General features: G+C 54.7%; 1 protein-coding gene across 12 annotated transcripts in view; it reads right to left on the bottom strand.

The window, feature by feature from the left end:
- ANK2 (ankyrin 2) overlaps positions 1-19,151 on the bottom strand; it is a 281,232-nt gene that overhangs the window by 147,976 nt on the left and 114,105 nt on the right. For 11 of the 12 annotated variants that reach the window (XM_039846891.1, XM_039846890.1, XM_039846888.1 and 8 more), the window contains one exon: positions 614-715. In XM_039846891.1, the coding sequence (XP_039702825.1) occupies positions 614-715 (102 nt within the window). Of the gene's footprint in view, positions 1-613; positions 716-14,508; positions 14,653-19,151 lie in introns of those variants that run through there. The other variant, XM_039846899.1, reaches the window with a different exon arrangement.

The raw sequence follows: 19,151 nt of genomic DNA, 5'->3' as shown, positions 1-19,151 counted from the left end.
TCACTAGAGCGAGCAACGGAGCCCACTAGACACTTAAATCCGTGGCATAAAAAGCCTCGTCTAAAACAGCAAAAAGCGCTCAGCGCCCCTGAGACCAAATGATATCCAAAATGTGGATTTCCGTCTGAAGTCCTCACCAGGCGACTGTGACGAAGGCGTAATCCAAACGCTTCGTTTCAACTGGTGATTTCAACCTCTGCTCACTCTCATCCACACTTTAAAATAAATTACAGGGGAAAAGGGGAATTTTAAAAAATTTATCCTCATTTCTCTATCCCAAGTTATAACAGTCGGTCGCCATGAGCGAGAGGCATAAAGCAGGGAAGCAGGAGCCTGGGTTAGTAGCTGATGCGGGTCACCAGGTAACACAGTGCCCCGGCCAGCGCCCCGCTCAGGACGGCGGCCACTCGCCCCGGGCTCTGATCTGCCCCCGTGGCGGCTCCAGGCACCAGCGTCTGAGGCCTCCGAGGTGGGAAGGGACAAAACGGGCATTCAAGCATCTACACACGGACATTCAGCCCATTCAACCGAGACATAAACCTGGGCGGCTGGATACACGCGCAGATGGCGAGTGTCGCTTGGTGGACACGCAGACCCGCGGCCACACACCTACCTGATTGCAGGTGTTGATGTCTATGCCCCCCTTCAGGTACTCCACGACTTTGTCCAGGTTGCCGGCTCTGGCCGCGCGCAGGAAGCTGGCATTGCTGTCAGACTGCGGAAAAGAGAAAGCCGTTAGTGGACTGCCCAGGTCGGGCCAGCCGCAGCGAGGAGGCTGCAGGCGACGGCGCGGCTGGCGAAGCCTCGGGTGTGGGCTGTTCCAGCAGTGAGCGTGCAGCACTGAACTGCACAATCCCCGGCGTAAGGCAGCAGCTTCCCGCCTGTCTAGGGCATGACGCCCATGGGAGCTGCACCCCGCTCTCAGCCCCCGAACCTGAAATGACTATGTTGTCACTGCTTGACTCCCCATCTCCGGCCATGTCTGGAGATGAGCCCACGCTATCCCCTAATCCACTGTCCCCGGTCACGTGAGCGTCAGGATGCTGGGGACTTTATACAAAACCAACTGTCAGGCCAAACGAGATCAGAAAACTGAAGAAACGGGAGGTACCGGCTGTCTCCCTTCCTGTTTGGTTTTCAGGTGAGCCTGCGGGACAAGGCTGGGCAGGGGTCACCTGGCAGGCACCTGTCCTTACTATGGGGGACACGGGACGTCGCGGGCCAACTGGTCCCAGTGGACCCGAGACAGAGGCTAAGCGTGGCGCCTCCGGATGAGGAGGGCCACTGGCTGCAGGGGGCGCCAGAACCCCCGACCTCTGACCGCTCCTGCTAGTGCCCTTCCGCCAACTGTGCCCATGGTGTCACCAGACGCCCACCCCGTGTGCCTCAGGGTCGCCTCGTCTGCGTGACCACAGCCGTGCCTGTGGCCCACACTTCACGCTGAATCACACACCCGCTGAGTGCGGTGTCCAAGCTGGAGAGAGTTCTTGTCGGATGTCCCTGTCCTCGGCCCCATGGCCACCCACGCGCCCTGGGAAACTAGCAGCCGGCCTGAAACCAGCTACTCAGAAACATGCACTTGGGAACGTGGAGACGGGGCCACCCACGCGCTGCCTCGGAAAGCCGGTTAGCTGTCCCCGGCATGTCTAACTGCATGGGGTTAAACTCAGGACGGGGACCAGGGAGCTCTGTCACTCCTGTGGAAGAGACGGCCACCGACAGGCACAGAAGGGGGCCGGAAGGGATGACGAAGTGCTGGACACACTGCTGAGGAGGCTCGAAGGGGAAGTGTTGGTCTGGGGGCCACAGGCTCCCCGGCACCCAGCAGCCCCCCCAACCCCGTGGCTGGCCTGAGGCACTGGCTGCTGTGACAAGTTTCCATGACTGCTTTTCTCTCCTTAGAATCACATTTCTAAAAAGCAGCAGCAAGCAGACTTGCAGCCAGTCCCTGAGACCTCAGCACAGCGTTCCCAGCCACGTGGCCGGGCGAGACGCAGTGGAGCGCACCAGCTGGGCCACCCTGCCAGGGACGGCTGCAACAGCTGGCCCACAGGAGGCTCTGCTGCATGGTGGATTCTTCTGGAACCCAGTTCAGGGATTTAGTTCTCCCAAAATGAGAAAATGCATTATAAACACATCTGCGAACACAAAAATGAATGGAAATGCGATTATAAAATACTTTATAATGAACACGGGTTTCAAGAACAAACTAAAACGAGACTTTGGAATCGAGGTAAAGATGTTGACAGAATCGGGGTTCAAGCACAGAACGGCATGGAAACGCGTTTCCCCGCTCCTGCAGACACAGGCGTAAGCCACCCACGACGAGGTCAATCTGCGATTAGCGCTCTTGACGAGAGCCCGGGATAAACAGCCGTCAGTCTGGCTGCCTTCGGCCAACACAGACGAAAGGATTCGGGGGCTCGTGCTGAGAGACAGGGGTTTCTACCATGCTGTTTCCCGGAGGGGACGCAAGAACTCCGGAGCTAAGTGTAAGCAGTGGGGAGTCTGCTTTCAGAACAGACTGCTGGCTCCCGGCACAACCAGGGGGTCCCACAAAGGAAAGCACGATAAGGAGAAAATGAAGCATTAGTGACTCCTTTGGGTAAAGTGTCAGACAAATGAGACCAACCACTTTAGGCTCTGCTGCTCTATGTCCCTTGAACTTGCGAATCCTAACACAATTGTCCTTATATAAGCCCGTGAAGTCTGACTGTGACGAGGAACTCGAACACTGAGCCCCGCTTATTTTAATCTGCAACAGATGGATGTCACTAAGCATCTCAAGCCAAGAAAGAAACGTTTCCTCTCCGATTCTTGACATTGTTTTGTACGTCTTTTGTATCCGAGCGTTAGAAAAACAAAGGACTTTCTTGGCACCAGCAAGGTAGACGCGAAAGGCCAGGAGGGACGCGCATCAGAGTCATGTTTTCCCCAAAGGGCCAAGGGGCACATCCGCAGGGACCCAGAAATCGTGGCCACGATTTGTTAAAAATTCTGTGCTTCCGTTTCAGTAGCAGCCTGCTAAGGAAAATGTATGTTCCTGGGCATCTCGCTGGCTCCCCTCCAACTCAGCACGACCACGTGACTCTGGCACGTGCCTCTGCGTTTGTAATTCGGGGCACGGCATGCAAAGCAGAGATGACATATAGGTGCACGAGATGCACAAGTTTGCCGCAGTACAGAGAGTGATCAGAAAATCTGGTCACCATGCATGGCAGGATGGGACAGACATGACGAACCAAACGTCCCCAGCACAGCAGTTGGCAGCACATTACAGCCGCAAACAGGCCTGAGGCCCGGGGCCCACTCTGCACAGACTGACTCACTCTGACCTTAGCAGTGAGTTTAACAGAAGCTCCACAGTGAAACATTTTCAGTTCCCAGCAGAGCCTTTATTGGATTAGGGTCTTATCTCTACCACAATACTAATTTAATCTCTAAGCAAACAGAGAGAGAGAGAGCTTTAAAGGATTATCGAACAGCAGGCCATTAAAAGTGCCATTAGCAAACTTCTGTGATAGCTGTAAGTTTTATTATTCTGAAACAGGGAAACAAAACCTAAACTGTAACAGAAATAGCAACACGGGGGTCAGGAACCTTTTTGTGTACTTTATTCGCGTTTGCCTAGCGCCTCTCCGCATTGTGACCGGCCAGCGGTCCGAGCTGCCCGGAAAGCAGCGCCATCAGTCGGCGCACAGCGGGTCCCCCGTCTGCTGACCGCCCAGCCTAAGGAAAGCGCACCTGTCCACTGCGGGACCCAGGGACACACGTACTTTCTTAGGATGCCGTGACTCCTTTGTAAAAGCAGGGTCGTCATCTGTCTACCCGGGAGGCCCCACGAAATAAATAAAACGTGTTCAAATCACCCCAGGGGGAACACCCTGATGCGAGTGTCATGAAGGACAGGTCACTTCCACAATCCTCAGGTCTCTTCCCACGATTGCTGGGGTCTTAAATGCATGTTTAGCCAACCCTGAGTTGCATATGGTCTTAAGTCTTTGCCTCTGTTCCCTCATCAAAAAGCAACTGTACTTCATGAAGCTGTGAGAACTACACAGGAGGGTTTGTGGGCGCTCAGCCCAGCGGCGGGCCGGAGGGGACTCACCGAGTTCGTTTTGTAATTGTGGTTTTCCTTGCAAAACAACTACGCCACATTGAAGTACAGACACGCACACCTGCTCGTCTTTACCAGGCTGCTGCCCCGAGGCCCACGGACCGGGAAATACTGTGACGTGCAGGTGCAGCGGGCCACGAGGCACCAGGCCTGGGTACGCGGTCTGCATCCCACGACGGGGATTCTGCAAAGGACCGGCTGGTGGCACGTGAATGCTTTCACGTAAATAAACGTGCTTTCGTACGGGAACTGCTGGATTGTCTCAATAATTTAGCTTTTAGCAGCTCAAACTGTTATCGCAATCTTGTCATAAATCAAAAATTGGGGTGATCGAGAACTGCACACTAGCTTCCTGCCGTGACAACACATAAATGACAACAAAACACCATACCACAGAATCCTATTTATAATTCCTATTCAGCTGCCACTGATAACAAAAACTGCTATAAACTATAAGTTTACGGTGAATTGAAAATTTAAGCAACTTCTCAAAAGGCAGAAGATCAACAGGTTTTGATTCCTTGTATTCTAGGCATATGTTCTGCCTATGCCTTTGAAACACCTACAAAATTTGTAAATTCCATCGCTAAATACCAACATCAACTCTCTGAGTTTAAATGGTAAAAAAAAATGGTAAGTGTGTAGACAGAAATATTTGCAGCTCCTCTCAAATATCTATAAATCTCTACTGTGAAAATCAGGATGATGAGGGCAACGGTTTGCTATAGGGCAGACATCAGAGCGAGTGACAGTTCATCTGACGGACTACGCAAGGGCACAGCAAGCGGGTGCTGCTGGTTTTCCAAGGCACGTGGAGCTCGAGGGGCCTCGATGGCAGGAGCAGACTGGCGAAGCCACTTCAGAGAGGCGAGCGCCCTGCCGGCGGCTTCTGCTGTCCACCCGTCACCACGCGTTAACGCTTCTTCTCCAAGGGCCTGCCACCCTCTGGAGAGTGGCCCGCAGCCAGGACCTGACCCCCGCCTTAGTCTCCAGCTCCTGTTAGTCAGAGGTGTCCTGGAGCATCGTGGTTTAGTTCCACAGACGATCACTAACACTGCTGCTTCAACCGGCGATTTTAAAAGATGTGCTTACTTTCTTCTGTTTGAAATGCTCACGAGGCAAAGGCAAGCAAAACACTGTGCGTGTCCTACACCGCATAAAAGTTTTATACTATCCACCGTATATGCATAGCATTGACATTTTCAGTAGCTAAAGTAACGTGGAAATTTGCACTTAACATGTCAACAATACAAATAACGGAAGCACAGAGCTCCACAACAGGTCAGGAATGCTGCACCTACATACCACCGAGTTCAAAACACGTCTCTCTTTTTGCTCTCGGGTCTCCAACTGGAAGATAAAGGGGGAAAGTCTTTAAACCACCTGTATCCCAGACCTTCCCTAAGGTCTAAGCAGCCAACGTCTCTGTGACGAGGCTCGACCAGCACCAAGGACTCGCCACGCCCACTGTGGGCGCAACGTCGGAAAGCTTCCCAAGCTCTCACACAGCACTCACAAACCGCCGAAGGAACTTCCCTTTGGACGTCGCGGGTCACGGTGGGAGCGGGCTTGGTAGACGGGCGCCGACAACGTTTGGGCCAGGAGGGAAGAGCGAGCCTCCAGGTGCTTGGGTAGCTACGGTTACCGAGTTCTCCGAGGGCACCTCTGTGCACCAGCCCCTACTCCCAGTTCACCAGCGTGCTCACACATGACAGCACCGGGGGGCACACGCATGGTGCGTGCCCCACCGCCAGGTGGAAGGGTGGGACGCATGGGCCGAGTCAGGCCTCAGGCCCCTCCAGGCTCTCGGAGCTGACAGGGGAGGAGGAAACAGCCGCCAAGCCAAGCAGCATCACCGGTTGTCACGACCCTGTGTCAAGCCACCGTCTTCTCCCTCCCCTTAGGCGGGCCCTGCATCTCACCCCGGGTGACTCTTCATCTCCGACTGCCTACGCGGAGGCTGACCACACTGGGACAAATGGTTTCGTGACGGCACAGGTGAGACGCCGCACACGCTGAGCAGCAGATCGAAGGGCCCCACACGTGCGATGAACGTGTCACACGGCTTGCCAGCAACGCGGCCACTCTTGAAGACTCGCGTGTACTTCCTGCGACACGCCTCCTCGCACTGCGGGTTTTGTGGCGCTTGTAAGACGCTCGGGCAGAGAAGGGCGGTCGCGCGGGTTTCCCCCGCCCCAGTGGCTCTGACTGTACGGTTCCCAGGAACGTGACGCTTCCGAGGCGACCGCTGACAGCCCGTGCTTAACGCCAGGAGGTGGATGAGATGGGCCGCGGTCGGCACGGACGTCCGGGGCAGGCGGGGTTCTGGACAGGAGGCCGCTCACAAGCTCGTGCTGACACGGAGCCCACGCAGCTGTCACCTCCCTTACGTGTGGGCACAACGGAGCCACCACTCCGCCCTCGGCAGACGTGACCCTCCACCTCCTATGCGCACCTTCCTGCTGGGAGCGGCAGAGTCGAGGCCGCTGCACCCCGAACACCAACCCTGGAGGTTCGGATTGAGGGTAACACTACACCGAAACAAAAGGACAGGGCGACTGGCTCCGAGGGGGCATGTCTGGGTCGCGTCTGCCTGTCTGGGCTCGGGGGGCGTGTGGCGGGGGCGAGTCTGGGTCAGGGGCGTGTGTGAGGCAGCGCGTGTGGCATGGCGTGAAGGGGCTGACCGGGGACCACTGCGGCTCCTAGCACTTTATAAACAACATTTCGCGTCTACTGCAGCGTCCCCCTGCTGGAACTGTCCACACGCCCCTCTGCCATGCGTGCGTGTCGGAGATCTGACCTCCTGAGGCGCTTCCGAGTTCCTGAGTTGTCGGGTGAGCGCGCTGGCATCAGGTCGGGACAGAGTTCTGAAAAGCAGAGCAGCTCCCAGTTTAAACGGAACTGCGAACGGCAGCGAGCTTCACTCATGCCCCGCAGACGAGCCTGGTTCCGACGCCCAGCACCCCGAGAGGACAGGCGGGCTGCGGCCGGGGCCCCTGAGAAGTGGAGGCTGCGCCCTGGCTGCGTTTGCTGTGTGGCCTCTGCAGGAGTCTGTGTGAGGTGGCCCTGCGGGTCTGCTTTCCAGATGGCTTCCCCAACACCGCCCCCCAACCCCGGCCTGCCCTCTCCCCAGGGCTGACGCTCTGAGCGGTCACTCACTCGCACCTGTGACTACCGGTGCCAAGCACGCGCTGCACCAGGTTGTGCACGGTGCTCACAGGGCACTTGTGTGTCTGTGGCACCTCCGTGTCCCCGGCGAGCCTGGTCCCGGGGCAGAGTCCAGGACTCACGCGCCACCAGCTCAGCGCCTGACACGGCCCACGGCAGGATGGGGGCGCGGAGCCGCGGGGCGCCGAGCGCGTCTGCAGACATGCGACTGTCAAAGTTTGGCGTCCAACCCGGATTAGCAGAACCCGAACTTGTTATGTTAGCTCACCTGAGGCTCGTGATCTAAAATTAAAATTGTTTTTAAAGTTTCCTTTATAATTCTATCAGATATCCACAATAAAACCAAAATAATGCGTAATTTCTCTTAAGTATACAGGAAGGAGGGGAGACGGGAGGATGACTTCCGTCTGTGTCGCTACTGCCTTAGAGCCGAAGCCGCGGGAAACGCCTCGCACTTGGAGGTGGACTTGAGACAGGCCCCGGAGCTGGGCACGGCCCGCTGCTCATGAAGTCAACAGGGAGCTGGCAACCATGACATTCATAAGAAATTAAACACAAAAGGACCGGTGCCTCACTGATGCAGCCTACACAGAACTGTGAGCACCCTACTTTTCTGAAATAAGAAACTATAATTTTGCAGTTCTCTGGGGAGAAAAATAAGACTTTATATAAAGCGAAAACACGAGCTCTTATTATTGTATAAACTGTCCGAGGAAGGGGAGAATTACTAACAAGTCAGTGTTTCCAGATGCACCGCCACATACCGCAACGTCCTTCGGTGTCTCCGAGAGTGACAGAAAGACCAAGTTTCTACAGAAAAGCGATCGTGTGTTGACCAAGATTCAGAGCAGAGGCAGCTTTCTGTTACAACTGCCACACATATGAAGTATACCTCACTTTGGTCATGGGGAACCTGCGTATTTAATTCCACCCGTACAGTCTTATACAGACATCTGCCTGCAACATGACATAACACTGCACTGTCGTATGAATGTGTGTGTGTGTGTGTGTGTGTGTGTGTGTGTGTGGTGTATGTGGTGTGTGTGTGTGCAGAGAGAGCGCAAAATTAAAACCTCGATCAAAGGCAACCACGTCTCACAATTCTTAGAATTCCCCAAGCCCAGGTCAGTGCCTAACACACTTACTAGCCACTAACACTAATGATGCTGACGACGGACCCTTGGGAAGGACGCTGTCAGGTAGTTTCATTTTATGCAAAGCTGACAACAGGTAATACAAATACAAGTTATCTCGCTTCAACTGCTCAAACATTAAACTTAGAAAACTACTAAACAAGAGGTAGATTACTTTTAGATCATATAAAAGACAGCATTAGTTCTGCACAGTGATTGTTTTTGTTTTGCGAGTGGGGCTTAAACGTCCTCCGAGGCTGTGCTTTAAAATTCCACTGCATACAACGCGGTCACCTTCTGCCTTTGAGACGACACAGGGAGGCCTGCATGCTGGCCGGCGGCCTCCGTTCCCAGGTGTCCCATGTGGCCTTGGTTTCTTTAACTGCCACCAGATAGAATTTTGGCCACCATCCGAATTAACCTGGATTGAAAGCAGCTTCCTAAAACGTGAAAAGGTTTTATGCTCTTACACCCTCGTGTGCCGACATCGCTTCAGTAAAGTCACCTCCTAGGACGTAAAGCTGTGGTCTCCAGACTTCCGTGCACTTGAGGGTCGCTATCATCTTGTTGAATAAACATCCTCGTTCCCGCCTCCAAGATTCTAATTCTGGAGTGGGGCTCGCAGTCCACAACACCCCAGGTGGCTGTTCCCACGTGGGCGGTTCCTAGAACGCACTTGGCAGGTGCTGGCGGGGGATTAACGAGGCCTTTCGTTCTAAGTATTCATCACACAAGCCAAATACGCGCCATCCTCAGGCATTTGGTTGGTCAAATGCGTGGTGTAAGAACGCACAAGCAGCTGCGAGCGGTGAGCCATTTCTTTAAAGAAACGATGACGTTACAGATATATGGACGAGTTTGTGAACCACATACCGAATTAACAGAAAATTGTTCAATGTCTTTATTTCTGAAAAAATGGTTTTTTTTCTTTTATAGATTGGGGGGAAGGGGTGGGACTAGACACGACGACCAGTGGTTTTCAAAAAGGAAAGGGTCACAATTTTTCCTACATGCTCCTGTTTTGCTAGACGTCTTAGTAGGTGCTTTCCAGCTAATTTCCTTCAGAAGCCCGACAACTAGGGAGAGACGATGCTAAAGGGCGAATCTAAGGAGCCTCCGACTCTAGAGGGAACATACTATTTCTGCCTGGAAAGACCCAATTTCTTGTATTTTTCCTTGACAAAGTGAGAAGTCTTCATTAGACAAGTTATCAGTCTTAGGGGTTTAATTTTAAGGGCATGATGTGTTTATTTAATAGTTATATTAGAATACAGAAGTTGGCACAGTATCAGGTAAAACAAGATTGTACTTCACAGCTCCCTTTTATAACTCACTGACAAGTGCAATACGTCAAGAGTAAAAAAGACCCCAAATTTAAAGTAAACAATATGTCAGCAACATTTATAATTCATCAAAAACAACTTTTCAGCTCACGACCTCTACCACTGAACACTTGGCTCTCACGTAGAGTTTAGACACAAGTCATCAGCTCAAAGAAACCACTGAAATGATCACACTTCAGACAGTCATTGTAATATTTCTACTTTACAAAAGCAAATTTTAAAGAAAGTTACAAAAAAGCTTTGTTATATGTGACCACAAGCTGTGAAAAGTTACACACTTCAAATTGTGACAATCCAATGTGATATAACGTGCCCCCAAATTTCAAGGAGAAGACTTTAAATGAAAATGAAGGAATTGGAAAACCAGCAGACACTTCTTGTGGCTTAATAAACTTGAAGCTTCGCTAACTAAAGAGCATTAAACCCCAAACAGCACCTAAAAGTGGGTAAGAATTACGGCAGACGCCTGTGTGGGAAGAGGGCGCGCCACGGCTCTCCCCAGAGAGGCTCATCAACGAGCAACCTTGACAAAGCCGCCGGACGTGCAGTGGGACGCGTGACCTTGACAAAGCCGCCGGACGTGCAGTGGGACACGTGACCTTGACAAAGCGCCCGGACGTGCAGTGGGACACGTGACCTTGACAAAGCCGCCGGACGTGCAGTGGGACCGATCTTACGCAATGTCGCAGAGCAAAGGCCGTTAAATATTACACAGTTCAAATGGATAATTATGGTTGGTCTGGATAAACCTAATCGTAAGAAAAAGAAAACTGACGTATTAGATATTGATTGCTGTATCATAACTATTTCTGTTACCACAGTGTAATCTTCCACTGAATTTCTCTAAAAGGCAACTATGGCATTTTAAGTACAATTTGATACAGAGAGTGCATAATAATTCAAGAGAACACGCTTTATATAGCGCTGCGTCTCCTGCGGTCACTACTTCACAGCAGCGTGTGGGCACTTGCCGTTCCGCACCCTTCTTTTTTTGGGCAGTTTATAATTAAAACGTCGTCGTCGCCAAGTTCTTCAAGTGCTTTTAGGGATGTCTCCTGTGCCTCTCTCTCCGTGTCAGTTTCACAGGCTCTGGCCTCATCAGGGGCTCGTCACCTGTGGCTGGGAAAGGCCCACGAGACCTGGCCGCTTGGTGGCCTCCTCGTGAACCGACTCGCGTTGGCCACTCGGCGCCTGCTGCTCCGCCTGGCATGGCAGAAAGCGTGGGGCTCCCGACAGCAGGCCCCGACCGCGCCGACTCCCCTACCGCGGCTCTGCGGGCGGTCCCGCCAAACTCAAACGCTTGGCATCCGAAGCTCTTGCTCTGACTCCACGCGTCCCATTCAGATGTCACTGGTGCCCCCCGTCCCCGTCCAACAGGCGAGTGCTGTGGCCGTGGGGACTGAACAATGCCTCCCTGCTTACACGCCTCTTCTCTGTACCTTCTTCATCCCAATGTCACTTCTGACCCCAAGGCTCAGTCTGCGATCGGCCCGCAGGCTTCGGATTCACCCCTCAGCCACCTGGCGACCGCGCCGTGGTTGCTCGATGGTCCCTGCCACCCTGCACCCCTCACCACACTGGAACACGGCACTGGGACCCCGCCCTGTCCACTCTGGGCTGCCTGTCTCACTCCTCCCGGTGGGCCCAGTGCCTGCCACTAGCAGATGCCGATAACCGCCCACTGAACGTGCCTCACCCGATGGACCCATGACTCTGCTCTGCTTCAGGGTCCGCCAGGGCTGCAAATCCTCCGTTAGCCGAAGGGGCGTCCAAACACGTAAGAACCGGGACAGCCCAGATGCCCGTAGTCACCACAGATACTGGCTGCAGCCCTGGAGGGAGGTGGCCCGGTGGCCACTGCAGGCCTGACATCTGGCAGGGATTGGGCAGTGGGGTCTGGGGGACCTGGGAGAGGCCGGGAAACCAGCAGAAGGGGCAGCTGGTAAAAAATGGCTGACCGAAAGGAGACAAAGTCCTTACCATATGGGGGGAAACGTTAAAACAAATGAAACAAGAAAATAAAAGTGAGAATAAACTGGTAAAAAGAGAGAGACACAGTCATTCAAAAATGAGTCGGAGACAGACGGGCTAAGTGATGTCTGTGGTGAAGGGCCACATTTACGGTTTTGCCCTTGGGACAAACCAAATCAGCCTGATATGGTAAAGAAACTACAATAAAAACGCATGATGTCAGTACAAGAAAAGTCCAGGTGCCTCTGGACCCATGTGCCAATCTGTAAGTGGTGCCACAAAACACAAGCCAGGAGGCCCGAGGCGAGGTGCGTCCGGCGGGGGCCTGGAGCACACCTGCACCTGCAGCTGGGCGTGGCCGATGCGGGGGCCGGGGCTGGGGCCGGGCTGGCGGGCATCTCCCAGAGCTGCCTGTGTCACAGGGGAGCCCGGGCGCACACGCCGTCGCCCGCACACGTGGCAATGGAGAGATCCGCTCTGCCCCTGTGAGGAGCAGGGAAACAGGCATTCCAGCCGAGGACGCAGAAGCAGCTCAACAGGTGGGGGCGCCGCACCCGCTGTCTACTCTGAGGTGGCACTGCTCAGATGTCTCCACTGTGGGGCAGAAAGAGTCAGCTCCCAATGCCAGGGCTACAGCGAGGACCCGGGCAGAACGCCTGGTTCCGTCTGCCTGCCACCCAGGTGAAGGGGTCTCCCGCCCCACACGCCCCTTCTGACTGTGACGGAGCAGAACCTGCCCCAGGGCTCTGAGCTCCAACTAAGTGAGGTCTCAGGGTAGAGGCCTCGTGCCCTTACCGCTGGAGTAGGGGTGCGGGGGACGGGCGTGGGACAGTGGCACAGATGCGGGGGGCGTCTGGCCAGGTCTGGCCACTCACCCCCTCCTCCGGCAGACGCCTCGCTGCACCAGAACGCAACACAGACACTGAGACTCGGCTGGGAAGCGTATTTCCAAATTCCTTTCCAAATAGTTAGAAAAATTACAGCCGACCCGGGAACGTCTACCGGCGCTAACACCTGAGCCACGTGCCACCTCGAGGCAGACAGCGGATGCAGTCCCACCCCACCAGACCTCAGCTGCCACCACACATGCCCAACGAAAGTCTTAAACGGAACAGTTTATTCAAAGATCGTCAGGTTACAAACGTGTTTTTTAACCAGAGAAATCAGACTGTAATTGTTTAAATCAACTTGCTTTTTTCATGGCTACACTAACAGGGATAGGACTTTAACGAGAGGGTTGCTATTATTCTTTCTTTTAAAAGTTGTAATCATTTTCTGAACTCTGAAGTTTTGAATGAAGTTCTCATTCCACCCCTGGCCCTAAAATCGTACGTGTGCGCCTCCTTCCCGAGCAAGCCCCACCAGCACACCGAGGGGGCACCCCTCTGTTCCCTCCACTTCAAAAGCATCGTTTTATATTTAGTTTCTAAGGCACCTGTAACTTATTTTCATGTATTACTTTTTTCTTTATGATTTTTAAAAGGTAAAAAAATTGAAATCACTTGTGTAACTAAAAAATATTGAGGGGATTAACAACTAACATTTTAAAGAATAGTCTAACTTCTAAACTAATAAAATGTTCATAGAAACTGCCTTGTAAACGAGGTAGTTATGTCCTGGGGAACATGTTTATCAATTGCAAGTAAGCAAACGCAGTTACTAAAAAAATTACTGCAAAGTTTACTTTGGCCCCTTCGGTCCAGAAATTGCACAAGTGGTGCCCATCCATCTGGAGTGACACTCGTGGTGGGGGGTTAGTGGGAACGGTGGCCTAGAGGGAGGCCCAAACCGCCACTGCTCCTGGACGGTGGCCTCCCCAGGCCGTCTCTGCCATGGTCCCTTCAGCCCCGTGCAGACAGGCCTTCGGCCTGCAGTGTTCTCACTGGCCACTCCGGTGTCCGGCTCGGCCTCGCTATGGCTTGGCAGAACCCCTAGGGCGCCACCGCACACGCCGCATCCCACCGCCCCTCCTGGACCGGCAGCTCCAGGAGGAGCCCAGCCGTCCGGCCCTCACTCAGAAGCCCCACTACGTGAGTTTCAAGATTTCACTCTGAATAACTTGCAATAAGGCCAAATTCCTGGACCCAGCAGATCATGGATAATCTGTATTCTCCAGCAACGATGAAAACGCAAACATTTCAGACATTTTTAGGCCTCCCACAGAAAAGCACAATAAGCCCTTGTCACCATTTGAAGGAACAACCATGACTGAACTATTAAACTCTGAAAGTCGACGTGCATATCTGATTGGTCAAGTTTCAAGCCTCAGCACAAAACACTCCCACGACCAGGACAGTATTTAAGGCCTCTGCGCTGCAGCCAGGCAATGTTAGGAGCGGAACGCCTTTGGGCTGGAGCTGGGTCTCCGAGTGGCACGGCTGCAGAAAGGGGGATCAGATCAGACCAGACCAGACCAGACCAGACCGGACCGCACCGGAACGCACAGCAGGCTTGGGGCCGACAGCTGACAGCTGGCCGTGCACGAATCTCTGTGGTGTAAGTCACTTTACAGTAAAACACACGCTCAGCTTTGGAGAAAGTTCCACGTTAAAGGGGCAGCATCATTGCTTGTTCCCAAAGGTCAGTTCACAGCTGAAGCCAGCTCAGAAGGAGCAGACACATGGCACCGCACTGCGTGACCAGGGAGCCACGGGCCCTGACGCGGAGGGTCAGGCGGTCACTCTGACACTCCCTCCAGGAAGTCCAGGAGTCTGGCCGCTGAGATCTGCTGTGGGCCTCGACCGCCAGCCCCCGTCCTTCTGCAGCTCAGACTTACCAGCATCCCCAGCTCTCTGGAGCCCTGGCAGCCACCGTCATCCAGGGCTTTATCCGCGTCCTGCAGGTGTCCCTGTGCCCGCACACCCTTGTCCGCATGGCAAGACGGGCAGAGAGCTGCATTGCCCATGCCCGCCCCACAGTCCTGGCCATCCGTGCTCTGCCTGGGGCGCACTAAGGCGGGCCACCCCCCACGCGATGCTTGGCTCCCCTGCTCAGCGCCCCCGCTGGCCCCTCCCCAGCTGTCCCCATCTGCTGGCCGGCGGTGTCAGGAAGGGCATTCAGTGACCACTTGCAGTCCGGGCTCTGCCGTCTATTTTTACACCTACCCGGGCAGCTATGCAAGGGGGGTGGGGGGGGGAGTTGTTTTGTTTTTCACCATGAGAACAGCTGGCTTCACACAGGGACCTCAGCTCCCGCTGGGTCAGATGTCTCAGGGACGTGTGCATCACTCGGCGAGCGCCTTCGAACCCGCTGACTCCCCTGTCTCTCCACTCACACAGAGCAGGCCTGACATGACCTTGCTGTACCAACACGGCACGTAGTAATTATTCTTATTAACTGCTTAACCCAAGAGGCGTCCGCTGGGCTTAGAGCATCGTCTGCTTCCTGGTCGTTCACAGAAGACAGCCACCAAAGTGGCTCATTTTACACCGGTGTGGAGGTTCCAAATTTTATAAACTATCCACGGTTTTCATTATTAACTGTGCCACATAAAAGCAAATATTTGGATTCATACCTAATCCTTTTTAATTGTTAATATTTTTTAAATGCTTTTCCCAGCTTTACAGAAAAATCTAGGACAGCTTTCGACGCCACGCAAAGCACCGCTGGAGCCGCACTGCAGATTTTTTAAAGGAACTGCTCCCCGCGGAGACGAGCAGCGAACGCGGGTTCACGGGGAAAGCGGCGATGAAGCGAGCCTGCGCTACGGGCCATCGGGGGTCACCCCCGGGCGTTCCCTAACGCTGAGATGGAAAATCACTGGCATGGTCCAGGCCTCCCTCATCTGCGCTCCGCTCCGCATGACGTGTCTGCTCGCCGCTGAGCCGCGCTGGAGCCGGACTTCCGCCCACGTGTTGCACGTCAGTGTCAAATGCTACAAAGATGCGCTGAACTGAGCGCCATCACTCGGGAGCAACAGGGTGTGGAAGGCACTCAGAAATTCACCAAATCGCGTTTGATAGGACTCAACCACCTTCCCAACGTGTCCCTTTTTAAAAGCTAAAGACGCCTTGTCATCATTAGGGGAAAACCACCACCAGCAACATTCCCGAAACAGCCTGCCCCTGTCACCGCTCGCCGACTCTCGGATCTCGTCTTGAGGTCTCTCCTCGGGGAGCCGGCCCCCCTCCATGCAGGCCCTGAGTGGTGGGACCAGAAGAGGCCACCACCCTTCTCATGGGCTGCCCGCCTCGCCCGCGGATGGCCGGACAGCAGTCGCTTGTCAGGAGGAGCACAGAGCCACCGCTGCTGGGAGCACCACCCACTGCCCACCGCCGGACAGCACTACCGAGCTGCTCCTTTCTGCATAGGACGTAATGGACTTGGAAAGCTTTGACCTTTCTAAGTGGGCCATGTTTTTTATTTCCAGATTTACAAGAAAACATCCCTTTTAACATTTAAAAAATATTAGCAATGCTTGGAGTGAATTTTCCTAGAAAGGAATTTGTGGTGCTTTATTTAGAAGGGGAAAAATGTTTAAAGGGGGGTCACGTGGACAAGCCCCAGGAGGCACTGGCTATGCCTTCGTCCTCCGTCCCCCGTCCCGTCCTCGCTCCTCCTCGGCCCAGAGAATCCTGTTTTTCCCCAATGACGCGCCCGCTGCCTCCAGCACCCACGCTCCTGTCTCCAGGCGGCCCAACGGTGACCTTCGGACCCACTGCCCCCGGGAGACACTGGGACACGGCGGGCAAAGGCAGCCCAGGTGCACACGCCATGCTCCTGTGATGGCGGAGACGCCCCCCGTTCTGACCGAACCCATTAGCACGCCCCCGCAGGGGCAGCCCCGCTGCCCTGGATCGAACGGCGAACAGTGCCGTGCTTTCTGCGTCCCGAACACCAGGGAGGGGTCTGCGGAGGCCCCCGCGCTTCCAGTCCCGCTCCTAGTGCTTAACTAAGGGTGGCCACCAGGCGGGCGCGTCGCAGCAGCATGGGTGGTGTGACAGCTGTAAACCCGACTCCGTCAGCCGGAAGGCAAGCTGAGCAGGCACCGTGAGCACCCCGGCCTCGGCAGCACGCCCGCGGGCTGCTGCGACCTCTGTGCGCACGGGCGTGCTTCCCGCCAGGGCACAGCCGTGTCACGCTGTTTCTCAGAAATGCCTCAGAGTCAGCGGGCAAGGCCCTCGGGAGGCTGACACCGCGCTTCCGGCCGCAGTCGGAGCACGGTACCGGAGCTCGGGGCGTGACTGGGAAAGCGGAATTCCAAGGCCGCCTGACACGACATCCTTGCGGTGTCTTCCTCGACTCCCAGGCACTTTTCCTGTTGTTTCACCTGCGCTGTTGTTTCGAATCCATCAAAAGTCAGACCCGTGAAGAGCTCAGAACAAAAGCCGGCTTCTCACTGTCACTGCCCGTGAGTGGACAGCCCGTCTGAAACCCATCCGCTGCATGCAGTTTTAAGTGTCACCTTTCCCGTGAGCAGCAATGACTGCAGAGTCATCAGAAAACCGACACCCTGGAGAAGAAACAACTGCTTCGGCTCCGAGATTCACCTGGAGCGAGATCCCAGCTCCCGCGGTGGGGCCTCGAGCCTCAGCCAGGCGTCGCCGAAGGCAGATTTCGGTCCTGCCGCGGCCCCGACCAGACCCGGCTTTGAGTCCCTCCGTCCTGGCGTTGGACCCTCCCGTCCTGACGGTCTTTGCTTCCATGAAGCAGAGCGTGCGAACTCTCCGACACGCCTCCACCAAGGCGGTAGTTGAGGCTGGACGTCGGTTTGGTTTGTGAGGGAGGACATCAGCGCTACTGGTGTCCTGCATCACAGGCCACTGGCATGGAGAGCCGCCGCACCCAGCAGTGAGGCCTAGGGACCCTGGGAGGGGACACCAAGGGACCCTGGGACACACAGCAACGCTTCCTTGGCCCCGGCGTCTCTGCTGCACCTCCTGGACATCAGCCCCACTGACACCCCGGGACGTGTGGAAACCACACCTGCCACAGTTCCCTGCCACCCAGTCTCCAAACGCGACTCCAGAGGACGGTGTCACCCTAAGGGGACTGTGCAGGACAAACTGTGCAAGTGAGCACGGGCTGCATTCTCCCTGAAGTATTTCAACGAACTTCTTCTTAAAGGGCAAGCACCATCGTGTTAAAAATACGGGGGAAAAAAACACTTTGCTGAAAGTCTGTAAAGTGACAAATTGAGAAGCAAGTTTCACCCAGAAGCGTGAAATTTAATTTTTTCTCTCTTCTGAGTTATCCGCTTATTCAAGCACAGCTCTCGCAAGGATGAAAAAAGTAACGGCGTGTCTGCCTGCATCCAACCCACGTGCGGAATGAACGGCCCTGACGTGACACCGACTTGACACCTGGACGGCGTTCTACAGGTCATCCTGACCATGTAAGATGTGTGTCACCTTGGCTGAATTTAGAATCCACGTAGATCGCCACCCGCCGGCCCCCACGGCCTCCTTGTTTTTACCACGTGGCCACAATTCCAGACGGACACCTTTGGCCCCATGTATTTATTTATCAGGTCAAATGAATGTTTCATTAGTCCTACTGAGCGTGAAATTCCCCACATCCGACCGCACGAAACCAAGGACACGCGCCTCCAGCTCTGACTCACTGGTCTGTGGAAACAAGACTGGACGTCTGCGGCCACCGAGGAGCATGCCGTCCCTACTGGGACATTTGATGCCCTTCCTCTGGCCAGAAGCTGAACATGTCATGATGTTCACCAGCTGGATCTGTGATGTGATTGACCCGTCGGGAGCCTGTGGCCGTTTATCGATCCGCCCTAGATGCCCTGTTTACACGGGCCAACTTCTCCGAGGCCCCTGGTTGAGGCTGGAACACCCCTGCCCACGCACCTCAGGGCTGACTGTGCCCTGTGGCCGGCACCCCCTGGGCTCGCCACGCCTCCGCAGCTGGACCGCGCTGAGGCCGGCCCCCGGCGCCCAGTGAACTGGGCGGCACCAGGGTGCCGCAGGCTGTAGTGGCACCCGGCGGTTCTGCGGGACGAGTCTACACTTTGAATTTCAACACTTTTAACTTATCAAATTTGTATGCAATTTCACATACTTATGAAAAAGATCCATCCCTCGTTAAATCTTATTAAAATGAGCACTCCTTTAATTAGATCTGAAGCACATTCTACAAGAAAACTGCAATACTGTGACTTTAATACACTGAAAACTCAGGGGCGAAAAGGAGACAGACGTTGAGACGCACAAAAATGGAAGCCCAACTCTGAGAAACAGAACAAAGGCGCACGGGTGCGTACGTGCCCCCCCACGCATCCCCCCAACAACGGAATTCCAAGGATGATCCCCAAAGCAGCGGCCACCGCTTCAAAACCCCCCGCCCGGGAAACCGGCGTTTCCCGCGTTCACGGTCTGACAGCCGTGTCTCGGCAGAGGTCCCCCCTCGGTAGGGCGGGCGCCTTCCCATGTCGGGTCAAGTTCGTGACCAGCCTCCTCCGTG

This window comes from Pteropus medius, unplaced genomic scaffold (genome assembly GCF_902729225.1).
Source record: "Pteropus medius unplaced genomic scaffold, Ma_sr-lr_union100, whole genome shotgun sequence".
Classification (NCBI taxonomy): domain Eukaryota; kingdom Metazoa; phylum Chordata; class Mammalia; order Chiroptera; family Pteropodidae; genus Pteropus; species Pteropus medius.
The sequence above is the reverse complement of the archived record's forward strand: the minus strand, read 5'-3'. Positions and strand labels throughout refer to the sequence as shown.